The 16,708-nt window shown below is 33.2% G+C and overlaps 1 protein-coding gene across 3 annotated transcripts in view; it reads right to left on the bottom strand.

Annotated features, from left to right (window-relative positions):
* Positions 1-16,708, bottom strand: part of LOC149783653 (WD repeat-containing protein 35-like) — an 83,308-nt gene that overhangs the window by 24,448 nt on the left and 42,152 nt on the right. For all 3 annotated transcript variants that reach the window (XM_089931893.1, XM_089931894.1, XM_089931895.1), the window contains 8 exons: positions 11,440-11,493; positions 9,723-9,832; positions 6,580-6,721; positions 5,846-5,914; positions 5,140-5,268; positions 2,412-2,500; positions 1,352-1,555; positions 784-927 (listed from right to left, as the gene is read on the bottom strand). In XM_089931893.1, coding sequence (XP_089788019.1) covers positions 784-927; positions 1,352-1,555; positions 2,412-2,500; positions 5,140-5,268; positions 5,846-5,914; positions 6,580-6,721; positions 9,723-9,832; positions 11,440-11,493 — 941 coding nt within the window. The remainder of the gene's footprint in view (positions 1-783; positions 928-1,351; positions 1,556-2,411; positions 2,501-5,139; positions 5,269-5,845; positions 5,915-6,579; positions 6,722-9,722; positions 9,833-11,439; positions 11,494-16,708) is intronic.

Genomic DNA, 16,708 nt, shown 5'->3' with positions numbered 1-16,708 from the left:
ATTTTATTGGTATATAAATCGGATGTCTCTGACAGAAATGGCATGTATAAAATGGTATCAAATGGCATGCATGCAGGTACAATTTCATTTGAGTGTTTAAAATCTTGACTTGTTACAACCAAACAAAATTGACTGAACATATGTATCAGTTTTATTCGATAACAGGAAAAGATGAAAATAAGTTTCCTTTTAAGAATATAAGGAGCAGCACATGCTTCCTGCAATTTGCAAAATTATTCTTGTATTAAATTTCTCAAAGCTTCATCTTTTTGGTCAAAATCAGCAAGTATACACATTTTGATTTTTGAAAATATTCCAAGAACATGACAAAAAGTTACCATGAGATCAAAGATGTTTCAATTCTTCCTGTTAGTTTTGATATGAAAAAGACTGTTTATGGCATAAAACAACAATTTGAGCATTCAACCAACATCAGAACTTGGTATGACTGTCTAGGATAAATAAAGCTGACAGAAAATATTGTGTCCCCAAGAAACTATTTTGTACCAATGGCATACTTTTTATTTCTGACTTCTCTAGCTAAAAAGGGAATATGATACAACTTAAAATAATATGTACATGTGGGGAATGAGAAATCCCACCTGAATGGCATGAAATTATTGGTCAAATCTCATTCCTGGACCTTATTTCTGATCGTTTGGGGCATATTTTCATTCTCTGACCATCTCTCTCTCTACTGATGAATTATAACCCGTACAGTGGAATTTCTCATCCCAAACAAGTACATGCAATTGATTATACTAGTATGAAATTTGTGAAAACCATTTCTGTCTGTCAGCATAGTAGTCCCCAATAGCATTCCAGGCTTCCTCCAGTTGTAAATCATCCCCACCAGAACCAGTCTTCAACAGCTGGACGACACGAAACCAGTCACCTAGCTTCTTCCGCAAGCTCACTGCCAAGTCTCTTTAAACACAAAAAAATATACATTTCTTTCTCAGGTAATTACTATTCACCCTTCCTATCTCCTTTCACTTTCGCATTTTTTTAAATTTTAAACTTTTTTTATTTTAAACTTTCCACTAAAAGTTAGGAAAGCCTAACTTTTATTTTAAAGATAATGTGATATGCTGCTATACTAAACTGTTTCAAAGAATGGTTCCAATTGCCCACCGATGCAAATTTTAAATGTCTGACTAATCATAAAGCTTTAATAGTAGAATCTTGTCTCATAATTCTCTTGTCCATCCACTGTACAAGTTTTTGAAAAAATGTCTAATCTCTTTATCTGACAACTTGGTGTCTCCAACCCTTTTCAACTAAATAACTTATATTGGATTTATATGACAATTTTATTCATGAAAGGTATGTCATATTTTGTCTCCTTTACCTTCTATCCATGTCCAAGTATTTGCGCTCTGCTTCCTCAAAGCGCCTGAAATATGCTGCTACTTCAGCTTGTTTCATATTTTCACTCTGCAGGTTACCCAGACGCTTGACAAACTCAATGCCCTGGTAATCCTTGCAGCGGACAAAAGCTTGCTCAGCCACTTTCAGATTCAACTGCTCAAGGGCTGACTCAGCCAACAGACGCCTAAAAAAAGAAATACAAAAACAACACTGAAAGAAATTTTTGGAATTCATTTTTGCAATTAAAGTTTTCAGAACATAAGCATGTTTCATACTGCAATTATTGTGAATTCATTTTACTTAAATTATGATCAAAATGTCTTCACTTAAGTTCCTTACCCAAACTGCCAAATTTCAAGGAATCACATGTTTTCCAAATAACATATCTGGCCCCATATTGTTGAAACTTCTGAACATGAAACTGAACCTTATGCATAAAGTCAGAAAACTGAAGAATTAAGCCAGTCATACAACTCCAAAAATTTTCACAATTCACTTTCTCTGTCAGCATTCTAAATTCCAGTTATGTATATCCGAATGTCATACACAAATTATGGGGTTTTGTAATGAACCCGAGTTTCTTGCTCATAAAGTCTATAGAATATGGGGCTCAATTTGGAGATAGTTCTTGAGCAAACAGTTTCCAGAATACGGGGCCTAATTTCCAGATTTTGAGCCTGATTTAGGGGTCAGTTTCTTGGTCAAACAGTGTCCAGAACATAGGGTCTGAGTTGTAGATTTTAAACTTCAATATAGGGCATGATTTGGAGTTTAAACATGTCAGAGTGTAAATTTCTTGGTCAAATAATTTCCAGAATATGAGGCCTGATTAGGGGATTTTGATCTTGTATGCATGATTTTCTTTCCTCTAAATGTCTCAAGAATATAGGCCTGAATTGTGGGTTTTGTGTCCTAATTTAATCCAGTCTTTACCCTGATAAATATCTATGATGGTGAAAATCTTCTGATTTACAATAAGTAAAAGTAGTGGTCCAATAAAGTAGATTCCTATAGAGTTCAATGGCTGAGGTAAAACTCACCAAAGCCTTGGATGAGGATTATCCTCAATAAACTGCTGGGCATCAGGTATTCCCACCTTCTCCAGAAGGTCACGAGTATCTCGCAGGGACTGAAAAGAAAACCCCCAAAACACATATTTTTGAGCACATCAAAATGTAATACAATCTAGCATATGCATGATTTTAAAGAAAGAAAATTGTCTCATTGACACAGTGCTACAGGATGATATGTGGAAAAGTCAATCCATTTGTCAAATGAGTTAAATGAGTTAATTGTGTCAAATGAGTTAATTGTTAATGGTATGCAACATATTGTGCAAAATGAAGAAATATATATATATATATATATATATATATATAGATATATATATATATATATATATATATATATATATATATATATATATATATATATATATATATATATATATATATATCATAGGGGTCATAAGGTCAATCTGATGTAGCATTCTTCTGACATTCCACAATAATCAAATCCACATCTCACTACGAGTATGCATATTTAAAAAATCCATGACAGCTGGAGCAAACCTACTACCAGAAAACTTAAGAAAAAATATTTACTTTACTGACTGATTGATTCTAACATTTATCAACAAGTGATGAATTAATAGGCAAAATATGTAATCCAAGTAATCTTGGCTCAATGATGCCTAAATGACTAAAAGCATCAGGAAATCATGTTTCAAACTGGAATAATTGACTAAAAGCATCAGGTAATCCTGGGTCAAGGCATCATAACTGACTCAACGGGCATGGTAATCCTGATTCAAGGTGGTGTAATTGATAAAAAGTTTCCAGTAATCTTTGTTCAAGGTGGTGTAATTGACTAAGGGCATCAGATAATCATGGTCCAAACTGGCATGATTGACTAAAAGCATCAGGTAATCCTGGTTCAAGGAGGCATAATTGACTGAAAGGGTATGGTAATCCTGACTCACTGTGGCATAATTAACTGTAAGTGTCTGTAATCCAGGTTCAAGGCTGCATAATTGACTAAAAGGGTCTAGCAATCCTGTTTCAAGGTGGAATAATGGACTAAAAGGGTTAGGTAATCCTTGTAATGCAAGTGCCAAGGCAGTATAATTGATAAAAAGGGTCTGGTAATCCTGGTTCAAGGAGGTATAATTCACTAAATGGGGCTGGTAATACTGGCTCAAGGTGGTATAAATGGCTAAATTTCTCTCAAAAAATTATCATATCATCCACAAAAATCACACAGACAGGTGCATATCTTGAGGCACTCTTCCTTTAATTTCTGGTTTGTGTAAACTCCCATAGGTAGTCTCTCAAACCAGCAGAAACCTAGTGAACCTACTGGCTGTCCTTTCTTTATGGGATTCATTATTAAAATGCCAAAAATCCTAGATTGTCATCTTATTAAAATGCCATAAATCCTAGATTGTCATCTTATTCAAATGCCATACATTCTAGATTGCCATCTTATTCAAATGCCATAAATTCTAGATTGTCATCTTATTCAAATGCCAGAAATCCTATAATGTCATCTTATTCAAAAGCCATAAATCCCAGATTGTCATCTTATTTAAATGCCATAGATCCTAGATTGTCATCTTATTCAAATGGCATAAATTCTAGATTGTCATCTTATTCAAATGCCACCATTAATACTGGCCGCCATGTATAGCCTATCGTGCTGAAAAATGGCGTTAAACCCCACAACAACAACAACAACTTATTCAAATGCCATAAATTCTAGGTTGTCATCTTATTCAAATGCCAGAAATCCTAGATTGTCATCTTATTCAAATGCCATAAATTCTAGATTGTTGTCTTATTCAAATGCCAAAAATCACAGGCAAGTTTTCCATCCTACTACATCTCTAAGATGGCAGAAGAACAATGGAATTCCTGTATCAATACTGATTAATGTGCTTTTGAATACTGTAGGTGAAACAAAGTAAAATGAGTCAAGCCTGTGAGCCATGAAAGCCTTGGGTGATACCACAATATCCATCATTACAAAAACTGTAATTTATTTACTAGATCCCCTTATTTGTTAAATACTAATAGTCTTATGTAATTGCTTTCTTCAAAATTAAAAAGAAGACAGTATAATTAAATTTTTTAATTATTTTCCATCACTGATTCATGGATAAATATACAATATGACATATGACATGACCTCTGTTTACAGACTATTATATTATTGCACTGTGTAGCCCAGAAACAAATGTATTAGTTCCTCTGCCTAATAGTACCAAATATATGTAACTGACAAAACCCAGTGAGTGAAAAATTTACTGGATTATTCCACACAATGCTTTTTCATAGAAAATCATGGTACAGGTATATGATAATGTGTGATACATGTATCAACATTCAATTAATATTAGTGCAATGTTTTGAGATCTGCTGATGTATATCAGGGTAAAGTTTACAGTTATACCACAAGTAAAAATCTGGCAACTACCTGGTAAATCCAAGATCCAACCTGTGTATAGGATCATCCAGCACCCTCTTCTTGGGTAAGGGTGACCCACAACCTTTTCTCATATGTGCAAAGAATTTATCACATAAATTATATTACAAACATATTCACAGCATTAAGATGCTCCAAAACGTGCCTGAAACGGACCTCAATGCAAAGCTTAACCAAGAATGGATGGATGGATGGATGGATGGGTGGGTGGATGGATGGATGGATATGGGTAATAATACATGCCATACTACCATTCGTTGTTTGCACAATGGGAGAAATAATCACCTTGATCTCCATTTCTGCAATGCATTCCTTTGTTGGATTTTCTGGATCCTTCACAATCTCATCCAAAAGAACGGATTTAATCTGCAGGTCATTAAACTGGCAGATATAGCCACTGCTCAGGATTGGTTCCTATAAAAGAGAGTACCAATACTGTATACCTTCATGCCATGTTTTCCTAGATCTTTTTGTGCATGACTCTAAAACCCAAAATAACCAAATGAAGCTATTTTCCCAAAACCTTTGGAGTGCAAAATTAAAGTCCACCACTTTTTCCTACACGTACAAAGTTGGTTACTTAGCACTAAGACAATCGATGTAATTTGACTTACTCAAGGACACAACACAGTAACTTATTCATGCCCATACTACTGTAACTAGGATTTGAACCTGCACCTTTTCAGTCACAAGTCTAGCATACTAACCAGTGAACTACTATATCTCCTAAATAAATATTCACAAAGTCACATGACTAAATTCAAAGAATTCAGTCTGACACCATTCACAAAAGGAAAAAGATGATTATGAATGCAACATTAAGTTCTAAAATATCTTCACTTTTCATATTCTAATAAGATTAACACACAGACATTTCAGCTTTATTATTTAGACATATGCAAAGAGGACAACATTATTGATTGAAAAGTTTCAAGGATCTGAAAATTTAAAAAACAATGTAGTTCTAAATCATCTGTTAAGATGATTGTACCTCTGGGTCTAGGTTACGGAAGATGTACATCCTGGTTTTTTCCATCATGGCAAACAATTCCTGATTGTCCTAACAAGGAATACATTAAAATATTAATATTAAGAACTTAAAGCATCAATAGTAAGAACATAGATTGTCAATAGTAAGAACTCAAAATGTAATTAGTATTAAAGAACTTAAATCAACAATAGTAAAAACTTAAATCATCAATAGTAAGAACTTAAATTATCAATAGTAAGAACATAAATCATCAATAGTAAGAACTTAAATCATCAATAGTAAAAACTTAAATCATCAATAGTAAGAACTTAAATCAATAGTAAGAACTTAAATCATCAATAGTAAGAACTTAAATCGTACAGTGAATTTATGGTCACCATGAAATGAATTCTCAAAGAAGCATTACTTTCATTTATGTGCTCATTTTTCTGAAGAAAGATTTATCTAAGAGTATGCAATCCATTTCAGTCACTGAAATTAATTCTATGTTTCTTTCTACAGAATGTTTCAGCAATAAATATTGTTTAAACATGTAAACAATGCTATAATCTATGCTATCCAGTCTTTCAAAAGCTTTAACAAATGTTAAATTGTGAAAAATATTATTGACTATGACAAGGCATTTACTAATGGAAGTTATCTATGTCTATAACATCTATCCATCGCTGTACCATGACACTGTTTTATACAAGAAAATAAAACATTTATACACACATTAGAGAAATGTTCCCTACCTCAGCCCATTTCATATCCCAGACATCTTTCCTCTCAAACTTCAGATGTTCTCCTACAGTCTCCTTCCCATCCTGGTCTGTGATCTTGGTGTCAAGGTCAAAGAAGGTCAACACTCCACTAATGTCAATAATTGACAGACGGCTGAAATAAAAATTCCATTTCTCAAATTATTACTGAAACAGTAAAAGTTGATGTTAAACCCCAGTAATGTCAGTACACGTTTTACTTAATTGTAAGTAAGAATTAAAAAGTCAAATATAAAAGTTTTTAAAAAAGCACACTGATACTGACGTCAATAATAAGTCAAAATTACACTCATGTCACTGAAAGACAGGCTTTTGATATGGAAAATTATTTATTGTGTCTTCAGTAGTCCTCATGGATAAAAGTCTAATCTGAAGTTCATTAAATTAAAAGATACCACATCGTAACATGTAAGTTCTTTCTTAAGTATATATCTTTTTTGGTTTATCTTTAAGGCAAATGGAATTTATATCTTGTAAAACACAGTAATTTCTCTGTCGAAACACAAATTTTACCAGCAATGTATCAGCAGAGATAAGGAATTGAATCATAACAAGCATCAAGCAATGAAAATGGTGCCAATATTTCCATCATTTTATTATTGCAAATTAAGAAATTCAAATATTAATCAGAGATGGTATTATATTTAAAGCTGTTTTAGAATTCCAGATTACTTGGTGAAATATAAAGAAGGAACAATGGTCCCTAGCCAACTAAAGCGCCTTGGACTTGTATAATGTGACGCTTCATGTAATGTGTTTACAATCATGGATACCATGAAACTGCAACTTATTTTTTCTCACTTGATTTTCGTTTTCTGATTGACAACCAGATATGATGTAGTTTGAAATCTTTGACTAGCCTACTCTTTATTGCTTGGTCAACAAAATATGTGTAATATGTTTAAGGTTTAAGGGTACATCAATACAATCCAGGCTATATAGTGCTGAAAAAAAGGTTAATTCTAAAAATGTAAAGATAAAGGTTACTAAAATCTATAGGATGTTAACTCCTTTAAAATAAATGTAAGTATGTACTCTTACAATAAATAAATAAAATCTTTAAAAGATCTATGTAAAATTAAAACGAAGGTAATGTCCTTAAAATATTGAGTGAAAATTGGTTCTATAAATAACATTCTTAAACAAATTCAATATTTTCTCTGATAGTAAATGATCAAATTAATTCTTTATAGAGCTCACATCAAATATTTTTGGGATCCACTGTGTCTCAGTGTTAGCATGCCAGACTACTGACTGGAAGGGTGCTGGTGAGAATCCGACTATCAGACCAATCTGGGTCAGCTACAATAGTGTGTCCTTGGGAAAAGCACTTTGCTACAAATGCCTCAGCACTAAATAGCCTACTTGTGTTGATGTGCCACAAAACACCAATACAAATCAAATATTTTTTTTGTCCTATTGTGTGGAAATTGATACACTCAACAAGAACATGTACTACATCAGAGGATATTGCAATGGAAATGGACAAGGTATTCACTCTGGTCTAAGATCAAAAACACTCAGAAGTATTCAGGAATCAAGGATACGTGTTCTACAGATGAGATCTACAATGTGTCTTATCTGCAAGGTCTACATAGTGTCCTACATGAGGTCTACAATATATCGTATACATGGGGTCTACAATGTGTCCGTTACATGGGGTCAACAATGTGTCCTGTATGAGGTCATAGTGTCCTATGCATGAGGTCTACAATGTGTCCTATACATGGGGTCTACAATATATCCTATACATGGGGTCTACAATGTGTCCTATACATGGGGTCTACAATGTGTCCTGTATGAGGTCTATGTGTCCTATGCATGAAGTCTACAATGTGTCCTATGCATGAGGTCTACAATGTGTCATATACATGAGGTCTACAATGTGTCATATACATGGGGTCTACAATGTGTCATATACATGAGGTCTACAATGTGTCATATACATGAGGTCTACAATGTGTCCTATACATGGGGTCTACAATGTGTCATATACATGGGGTCTACAATGTGTCATATACATGAAGTCTACAATGTGTCCTATGCATGAGGTCTACAATGTGTCATATACATGGGGTCTACAATGTGTCATATACATGAAGTCTACAATGTGTCCTATGCATGAGGTCTACAATGTGTCATATACATGAGGTCTACAATGTGTCATATACATGAGGTCTACAATGTGTCATATACATGAGGTCTACAATGTGTCATATACATGAGGTCTACAATGTGTCCTATACATGGGGTCTACAATGTGTCATATACATGGGGTCTACAATGTGTCCTGTATGAGGTCATAGTGTCCTATGCATGAGATCTACAATGTGTCATATACATGAGGTCTATAATGTGTCCTTTACATCAGGTCCACAATGTGTCCTATACATGAGGTCTACAACGCGTCCTATGTATGAGGTCTACAATGTGTCCTATACATGAGGTCTACAATGTGTCTATGTACGAGGTCCACAATGTGTCCTATACATGAGGCCTACATTGTGTTCTAAACTTGGGGGTAAAAAATGTGTCCTATACGCGAGGTTTACACTGTATCCTATACATGAGGTCTGCAAAGTGTATTATACAGGGGGTCTACAATGTATCCTATCCATGAGGTCAATAATGTGTCCTATACATGAGCTCTACAATGTGTCCATTACAAGAGCTCTACAATGTGTCGTATACATGAGATTTACAATGTGTCCTATACATGGAGTCTACAAAGTGTATTATACACGAGGTCAACGATGTATCCTATACATGAGGTGAATAACGCATCCACCATACGAGCTATACAATATGTCCTTAACATGATGTCTACAATAATATACCTCATTATAACACAGACATTCTTGTAACTAGCTTTAGTATAAGGTAGTTTCACTTCTAATGCTGTACACTTTCAATGTTATCATGACTATTATTATAATGGGAGAGTGCTCTACATTTTTTTCCCTGTCCAACTCTTTAAATAGCATTAGAATGTTCATATTATAACACATACAAATGCACATATGCACACACACAAGCACATAAAAAACACAACAATTTTGCTTTTAATTACAACCTCATACTTCAAAGTAACAATATGCACATCATAAAATCTTTACCCAGAAACACAATTGAGAGCCAGCTGGTGAGGACGGCAATCCAGGACATACTTGTGTGTCATAGACAACATTGGCATGGAATACCTGTTCAATGTCCCTGATTCACGACCCTGTAAAAGAAACACAGTACTAAACACTTTTAATTACAACTAATTATTACATTTGTCATTTAAACTTTTAATCAATATCATCAAATTAATATATAAATCAACATATTGTATTAAATAATGTTTTATTATTTTTTGTTGTTACAAATTTAGTTTTTCTTTAAAAATCTTCAAAAAATGTTATGCTTGAAGTACAATTTTTTTAAAAATTTACATTATCAAATGTTGTCCCCATATGCAACATCGTCATTTTTGATAATGTCAAACTCTGCATCTGACATTTTCAAACCTAAAGCCATAAGTACCATTTACTAAAGAGTTTGATATGGTGTAGGAATACATCAAGGCCATTACGTCAAGACATATTTATATGCAATGTAAAATGAGTCCTTTCACCCAGCTTGGAACATAACATGAATACAGTTTTGTATTTACTGCATACCATTGCTATTAAACTTTTGCGATATTCTCAGACATGCAGCAAGAATGGAATCTAAATCTTTTATTTATAATGGTTCTATGTGATGTATCTGAAGAATACCAACAAACAGGCATCAGTGAAAACATCTACATAGTTCCATTCTTGGTGTGCAATATTTATGATGTTAAAGTGAACAGCACAGATCCTGACCTGACATCAAATTATGCAATCTTGCTGCTCATTCAATCTGTTGGCAAATCATGCAATGTCACATATTATGCAATTTTGCAGCAAACTAAGCAATCTGTCAGACAATTCTATAAAATGAGCTAATTATACAATCTGTCACACTTTATTATTAATTATGTCAGCATATAATGCAACTGGTTACAAACTAAACAATCTGTCAGTAAATTATGCAATCAGTCAGTGAATTATGCAGTCTGTATATGCTAACTATGCAATCTGTCAATTAATTATGTGACCTGTCAGCTAATTATGTGACATGTAGACAAAATAAGCAAAACCTCTGTGAATTATGCAATAGCAGATCTGTCTACATGGCTTGCATTGAAGAAAGAGATGAACAAATATTTTTAAAAAGTCATATATTCTTTTTACCAAATACATAAAAAATATAATGTTGATCAGTGAAATTTGTTAGTATCAAACAATTATTGAAATCATAATGGTATAATGTATTAGAAAGCATGCACAAAGAATTTATGGCAGGTCATATAACAATATTTAAGTTTCCACAAGTCTAGATCATAATGTAATAATGTGTCAGAAAGCCTGCAGAGTTGATGTCAAGTCATAAATCAATAAATATTTCCACCGGTCTCAAATAATCTTTGCTGATTTTATCATCTTCTTTCAAACGACTGTTATGGTAGTTATTTCAAATTGCATACAAATTTCTTAACTTTTGTTATTTAATAAAGACAGACACTGCAACCAAACATTGTATGCCTAATCTCTCCCAGAGTTCATACCTATACAATACACCTGTATGCCATACTGATGAATTGATCATGCCATTTTTTAACTGCATCTTAAAAATTGATTTCAACAAAATAGAAAATTTTAAGTACCAACAAAATTACTCCTTTGCTCTATCAAGTAATATCCATTAAAAATGAAATCATTCATTTGGATTTATTCTGCTTCATGAATAGTTTCAACTTACCACAATCAAAACCTTGTCAGAGGCACATACACAGCAAACAGGATCTGTAGTTCCCTGAAAGAAACAACAACTTTGTGATCAATTTATCACGCATGCAGACACATATTCAAACACATGTAGAATTTTAACCCATATCAACTAATCCAATTCATTTTCTCAAACACCAGAATGTCCAGCCGTTAAAATCCACAACAATCTGTTAAAGGCACTGAAAAGAGTGAAATATAATTCAATACTGAATTTGGATATTAAATATGAGACTTTGTGATATAAAACTATACTGGGAGACATTTCTTGCATTTTTTTATGGCTTTACAAAATTGTCTAAACTGAGTTTGAATCAGTTAAAATAGTTTTAATGAATGGTTTACAAACTCATCTAAAATGTGTCTGTATTAGGGAAACAGAGTTTTAATGGATGACTAACAAAATTATCTCAAGTCAGTTTAAGTGAGGAAAAGCAGTTTTAATGGAGGCTTTACAAAATTATCTAAAATGACTGAATCAGGAAAAATGGAGTTTTAAAGGAGGATATAAGGAAATGAAAGGTAGTAATATTATTGTTAAAAATGCTGGTCCCTGATCAAAACAGTGAGCAGGGAAACCACAAAAGTGTCTTGCTTTAGGACACCTTATACTGAGGTACGTGAAAAGTATAATTGACTTGTTTTAGGTCAAAAACTACAAACAAATGGAATATTTTAGGTAGAAATTTCAAAAATTAAATCCACCCAGTGCAATGGACTCAATAACCAAACTCATCTAATATCACAGATCAGTTTATACTGTGGCAGAATCACAATATGCATTGTATTGCTAACAATTACAAGTTGCTGGAACACAAAATAACTTTTACTAATAAAAACCATCATTATGTTTCTTCACTTACAAGATTCATATACACAAATGACAGTCCAAACTGAGTTACCTCCCTTATGTCAAACAGGTAATGCCATCAGAAAAAAGTTCTAGAAATACAGAAAATCAATCTTGTGTCTTTTTTCAAGTTATATTTTCTTTATTGAATCTATCTTTGAATCATTATTAACAAATATGAACTAATAATTATTTTGTTATCAATTTAAAATCTAGTTTACGTGACAACATAAATGGAATTTAAGTAAGTCCCTAGTTACATATTTTTTCTAATATTTTTCCCTGTACAAAGCAAAACTAGCTCATAATGATTCTGAGTTTGGACCACAGAACTCAATAGTCTAAAGGATGTGACTTCACAACCTACCAAAATTAAAATAAAGTGAGAAGAAGGAGAAGTGTTTAGAAGAGGTTACATTCAGGTTGTCGCAACATTTGTATTTTTGTCAAAACAAAAGTTGACTGGCATCTGCTCTGTGACTTAAGTAATATCAACACATAGAAAGTATAAATGATAACTGTTTAGAAAATAATTTAAATGATAAATGCATAAGAAGTATAAATGATAATAACTTCAAAAAAGTAAAATGATAAATTATGAAACAAAACTGACATCACCAATTAACTATAAAAACTTTGTTACAGTAACTGCAGGAGTGGCTTGATCTTGATACATTAGTAAACTTAAAAGAGTGAAGATGAAATAGAGGCAGTTGACTCAAGCAATTACCCTGGAGTCACCAATAAAAACTTATCCTTGATGAAATAGAGGCAGTTAACTTAAGCAATTACCTTGAAATCAGCAATACAAAAACTTATCCTGGATGAAATACAGTTGACTCAAGCAATTACCCTAGGGTCTGCAATACAAACAACTTATCCTGGATGAAATACAGGTAGTTGACTCAAGCAATTACCTTGGAATTGCCAATGCAAGCAATTTATCCTGGATGAAATACAAGCAGCTGACTCAAGCAATTACCTTGGACAGTCACCAGTATAAACAACTTATCCTATATGAAACACACCATAACTATGGTCAGTGAAAGAAATAAGGTCTTGGGTTTCCTTGCAATGAAACTTAAAAGAATCACACCAAGAAGGTGATGTCTGTCGCATCATATGGTCTGGCAGTAAGGGATGTCTAATGCTAGAAGGAGATCAAAGTTTTGGAGCATACAAAGAAAAGCAGCCATGTATCTGTTCAAAATCTATGCAGACAGAACACAGTATGTATAACCTGGTGATTATCCAATTACAATGAGAAAACCTCAAGTTCAAATGTCAGACCAATAGAATCATCATGCTGTACAGGATAAACCTTGACCTGATTAACATTGCAAAATATTTACAGCAGAGCAACAGCAGAACTACTGAGTCACAATATTCTACCAGTGCAGCATAATGTATTCAGGTCTACCTTTTTCCTGTACGCAACTCATGTCTGGAACCAACTTATATTTGGTACAAAATTGCCAGATACTTTGACTTCAATACTAAATCATAATGCTTGTTCAATTTTAATGTTGTCTATGGTGGTGCTACTATAAAACATGCACTGTGAAACAAGTTTTAATCCATCTGGATCAAATTATATTTTCAGCTTTGAGAGTTCTGGGGTTTGTGAGGTTCTCTATTTTCATCAAAGAATGAAAGTTTGATCAGGCGCCCCCTAACATATAAGTAAATGTTGATACCTGCATCCAAGAACAAACAGGAAGTCAAATTTTCTGATAGATACAGGTAGTGATTAGGATTTTATTGCATTTGAACATTTCTTTTTGTTGGGTTTTATTTTAACTCTGCATGACTAAAGGCTGTGGAAAGATCATTAGTGAACCACATGTTCTGATTAAGTTTGGGTTTAATGAGGTTCCTTTTACAATATGATTTGTTTTGGTTTGGTTTCATGGTGTTTAACATAATTTTTCAGCATATGACAGACCATACAGGACTGCCAATATATTTGATATAAAGAACCTTGGAAGAACCACCAACTCATGGGAAACTACTGGAAAGCTTTCTCACATACCCACATTGGTTAAACTGAGATGTGGACAGAGGTGAGACGTGCATAAAGACAATCACCTTATTCCACTCAGCCACCCTGGGTCCATAGTGGCCAGAAACATGATTCAGCTGCTGCCATTAATGAGGTTTGGTCATTAACTTACATTACCTCTTAAGGCAGGTATGACATGTACCTTTTATGATCCATAATCTACTCCTACCTTTATGACATAATGGAGAGTGCAACTAGCAATACATTCAGGTAACAAAAGAAAAAGTTAAAAATGCAACTGAACAAATCAAACTCAAATCAATTTTGTTGCATGAAAAAAAAGCATACAGCATTTCCACATAGATAAGTTCTATCTTGAATTTAAGTGTATTAAAATCCTGGGAGAGCATTACTTAACATTGACATAAAAGTGTTTGCTTGAAAAACCAGTTCCTTACTGCATATTTGTGTTGAAAAGAATACACTTTTTTACCATCTAAATATCTGTAGCCCATATTTGATTCATATTCAAATATTCAATGTGAAGTATTTACCATAATCCCCATAGATTTGGATTGAATCAGAAGCTACAAAGCCAGAATTTCAGTTGATTTCTCCAATTATGACCCATCTAACTTGACTTGACATTCAGGTTACTGAATTACTAAGCAGCCTAAACCTTCTATGATAAAAGCACAGTGGTAAACATTTAATAATAAAAAAAACACTGATGAGACTTCTTTTTCTGAATATTGACCCATTCATTCCCATGGATACTACAACTGTTGTATCTGTATAATTTGTGACAACCAGTGAAAATAGTGAATGTATTGAATATCACTCGACCAAGCAATTGACAACATGGCAGACAAAACTCTTTGGTACAAATATGGTACTTCTGACCATTATACTGTATTGTATAAAAACGGAAATCACTGTCAAGATAAATTTAAAGCTTAGGTGGATACTACAAATTCTAGAAAGCAAGATCAAGCATGAATGTGACAACAATTATGTTGTACTTTATTTTACTCCTTTAGTATTAATAGCACATGGGTTACCTCCCTTTCCATTAAAAAAAAATGGCCTCCTCATAGTACAGGTAGTTATTTTGCTAGTCAGTACATAAAGTAGCCTAGGCAATTCAGTTTTATTTCTTTTATACAAATAAATAATTTTAAATAATTACCTATTATGATTGATAACTATTTCTTAGAATCATTTTTTAACTTACAAAGATGGTCTTTACACTAGATACTGTACAGTAAAATATCTACTATCAGGAGGTAACCCTTTGTCTGAAAGGGAGGTAACAGATACAATACACAAATAGGTAAAATAACAGAACAATTGTGTATGTGAATTAAATACTCATGCATATGACAAAAAGGTGACCAACGCTTGAAAGTGATTCAGATCATCTACAAGTTCATAAAAGCAATTTTATGAACAAAATCTACTCTATTACAAGCATAACTATGATGATAGGATAACTGCAAATCATAATGTTCTAGCTTTACTAAAATCAAATAACATTTAAAGTAAAACAATAAATAAAGGCATATCATTTTGACTTTCTGTGCAAAACATCAAATCAAATTCAGCTTCTTCAATAATCAATACATGTGCTCAAAGGAGCATGGCATCTTGCCCAAAAATAGTGTTATTATTGCATATCTTTCTAATTACGCAGGTGAGATTAGAACTCAAAGCTCATCAAGGTAAATACTTAAAACATTTAGTAATATTATCCCAAAACTTAAATTAACACAGCTAATGGCAAAGATACCTGACTTTCATGTGAGAACTCAATAGGTCTCAACAGTTTCCAAGTTATGACTCAGGGACTAAATACCCAGGGTAGGGACAGACATAGGTCATATGCATGCATAAAGTTGTACACATAATAATTATTAAAAGGAAGGGGATACTACGGCATAAATGGTGCTACTACACCACTGCCAACATAAAAGTGGCAATTATGACTTGCCATTCCTGAGTATGACAGAAACTGGTAAGCTTATGGAAAGTTTGTGATTTACAGTTTGTGTTAACATGTGGTGACGATAATCAGGAGCATTACATATGCAGGTAATGCAGGCAAGGATAATCTCAATGGTATAAAGACAGGATGACAGTAATCTCGAGCATTACATATGCAGGTAACAGTATTAAAAATTAAAAATGTGCATTTCCTCAGAGTTACTCACCCTTCGTTTGGGCTGTGAATTAGCAAAATCTTATGGTGAATACCATTTCAAAATGTAAAATGCATTTGATGTGATCTTATTTATTGAAGAAAATAAAAAACTAAAATCTACTTCTGATCAACAAAAATCTTTATGAGTGCATCATGAGTAAAAAACAAAACAATGTTTAATTGTACAATAT

Source organism: Sinohyriopsis cumingii, chromosome 14, assembly GCF_028554795.1.
Source record: "Sinohyriopsis cumingii isolate HCF-2022 chromosome 14, ASM2855479v2, whole genome shotgun sequence".
Classification (NCBI taxonomy): domain Eukaryota; kingdom Metazoa; phylum Mollusca; class Bivalvia; order Unionida; family Unionidae; genus Sinohyriopsis; species Sinohyriopsis cumingii.
The sequence above is the reverse complement of the archived record's forward strand: the minus strand, read 5'-3'. Positions and strand labels throughout refer to the sequence as shown.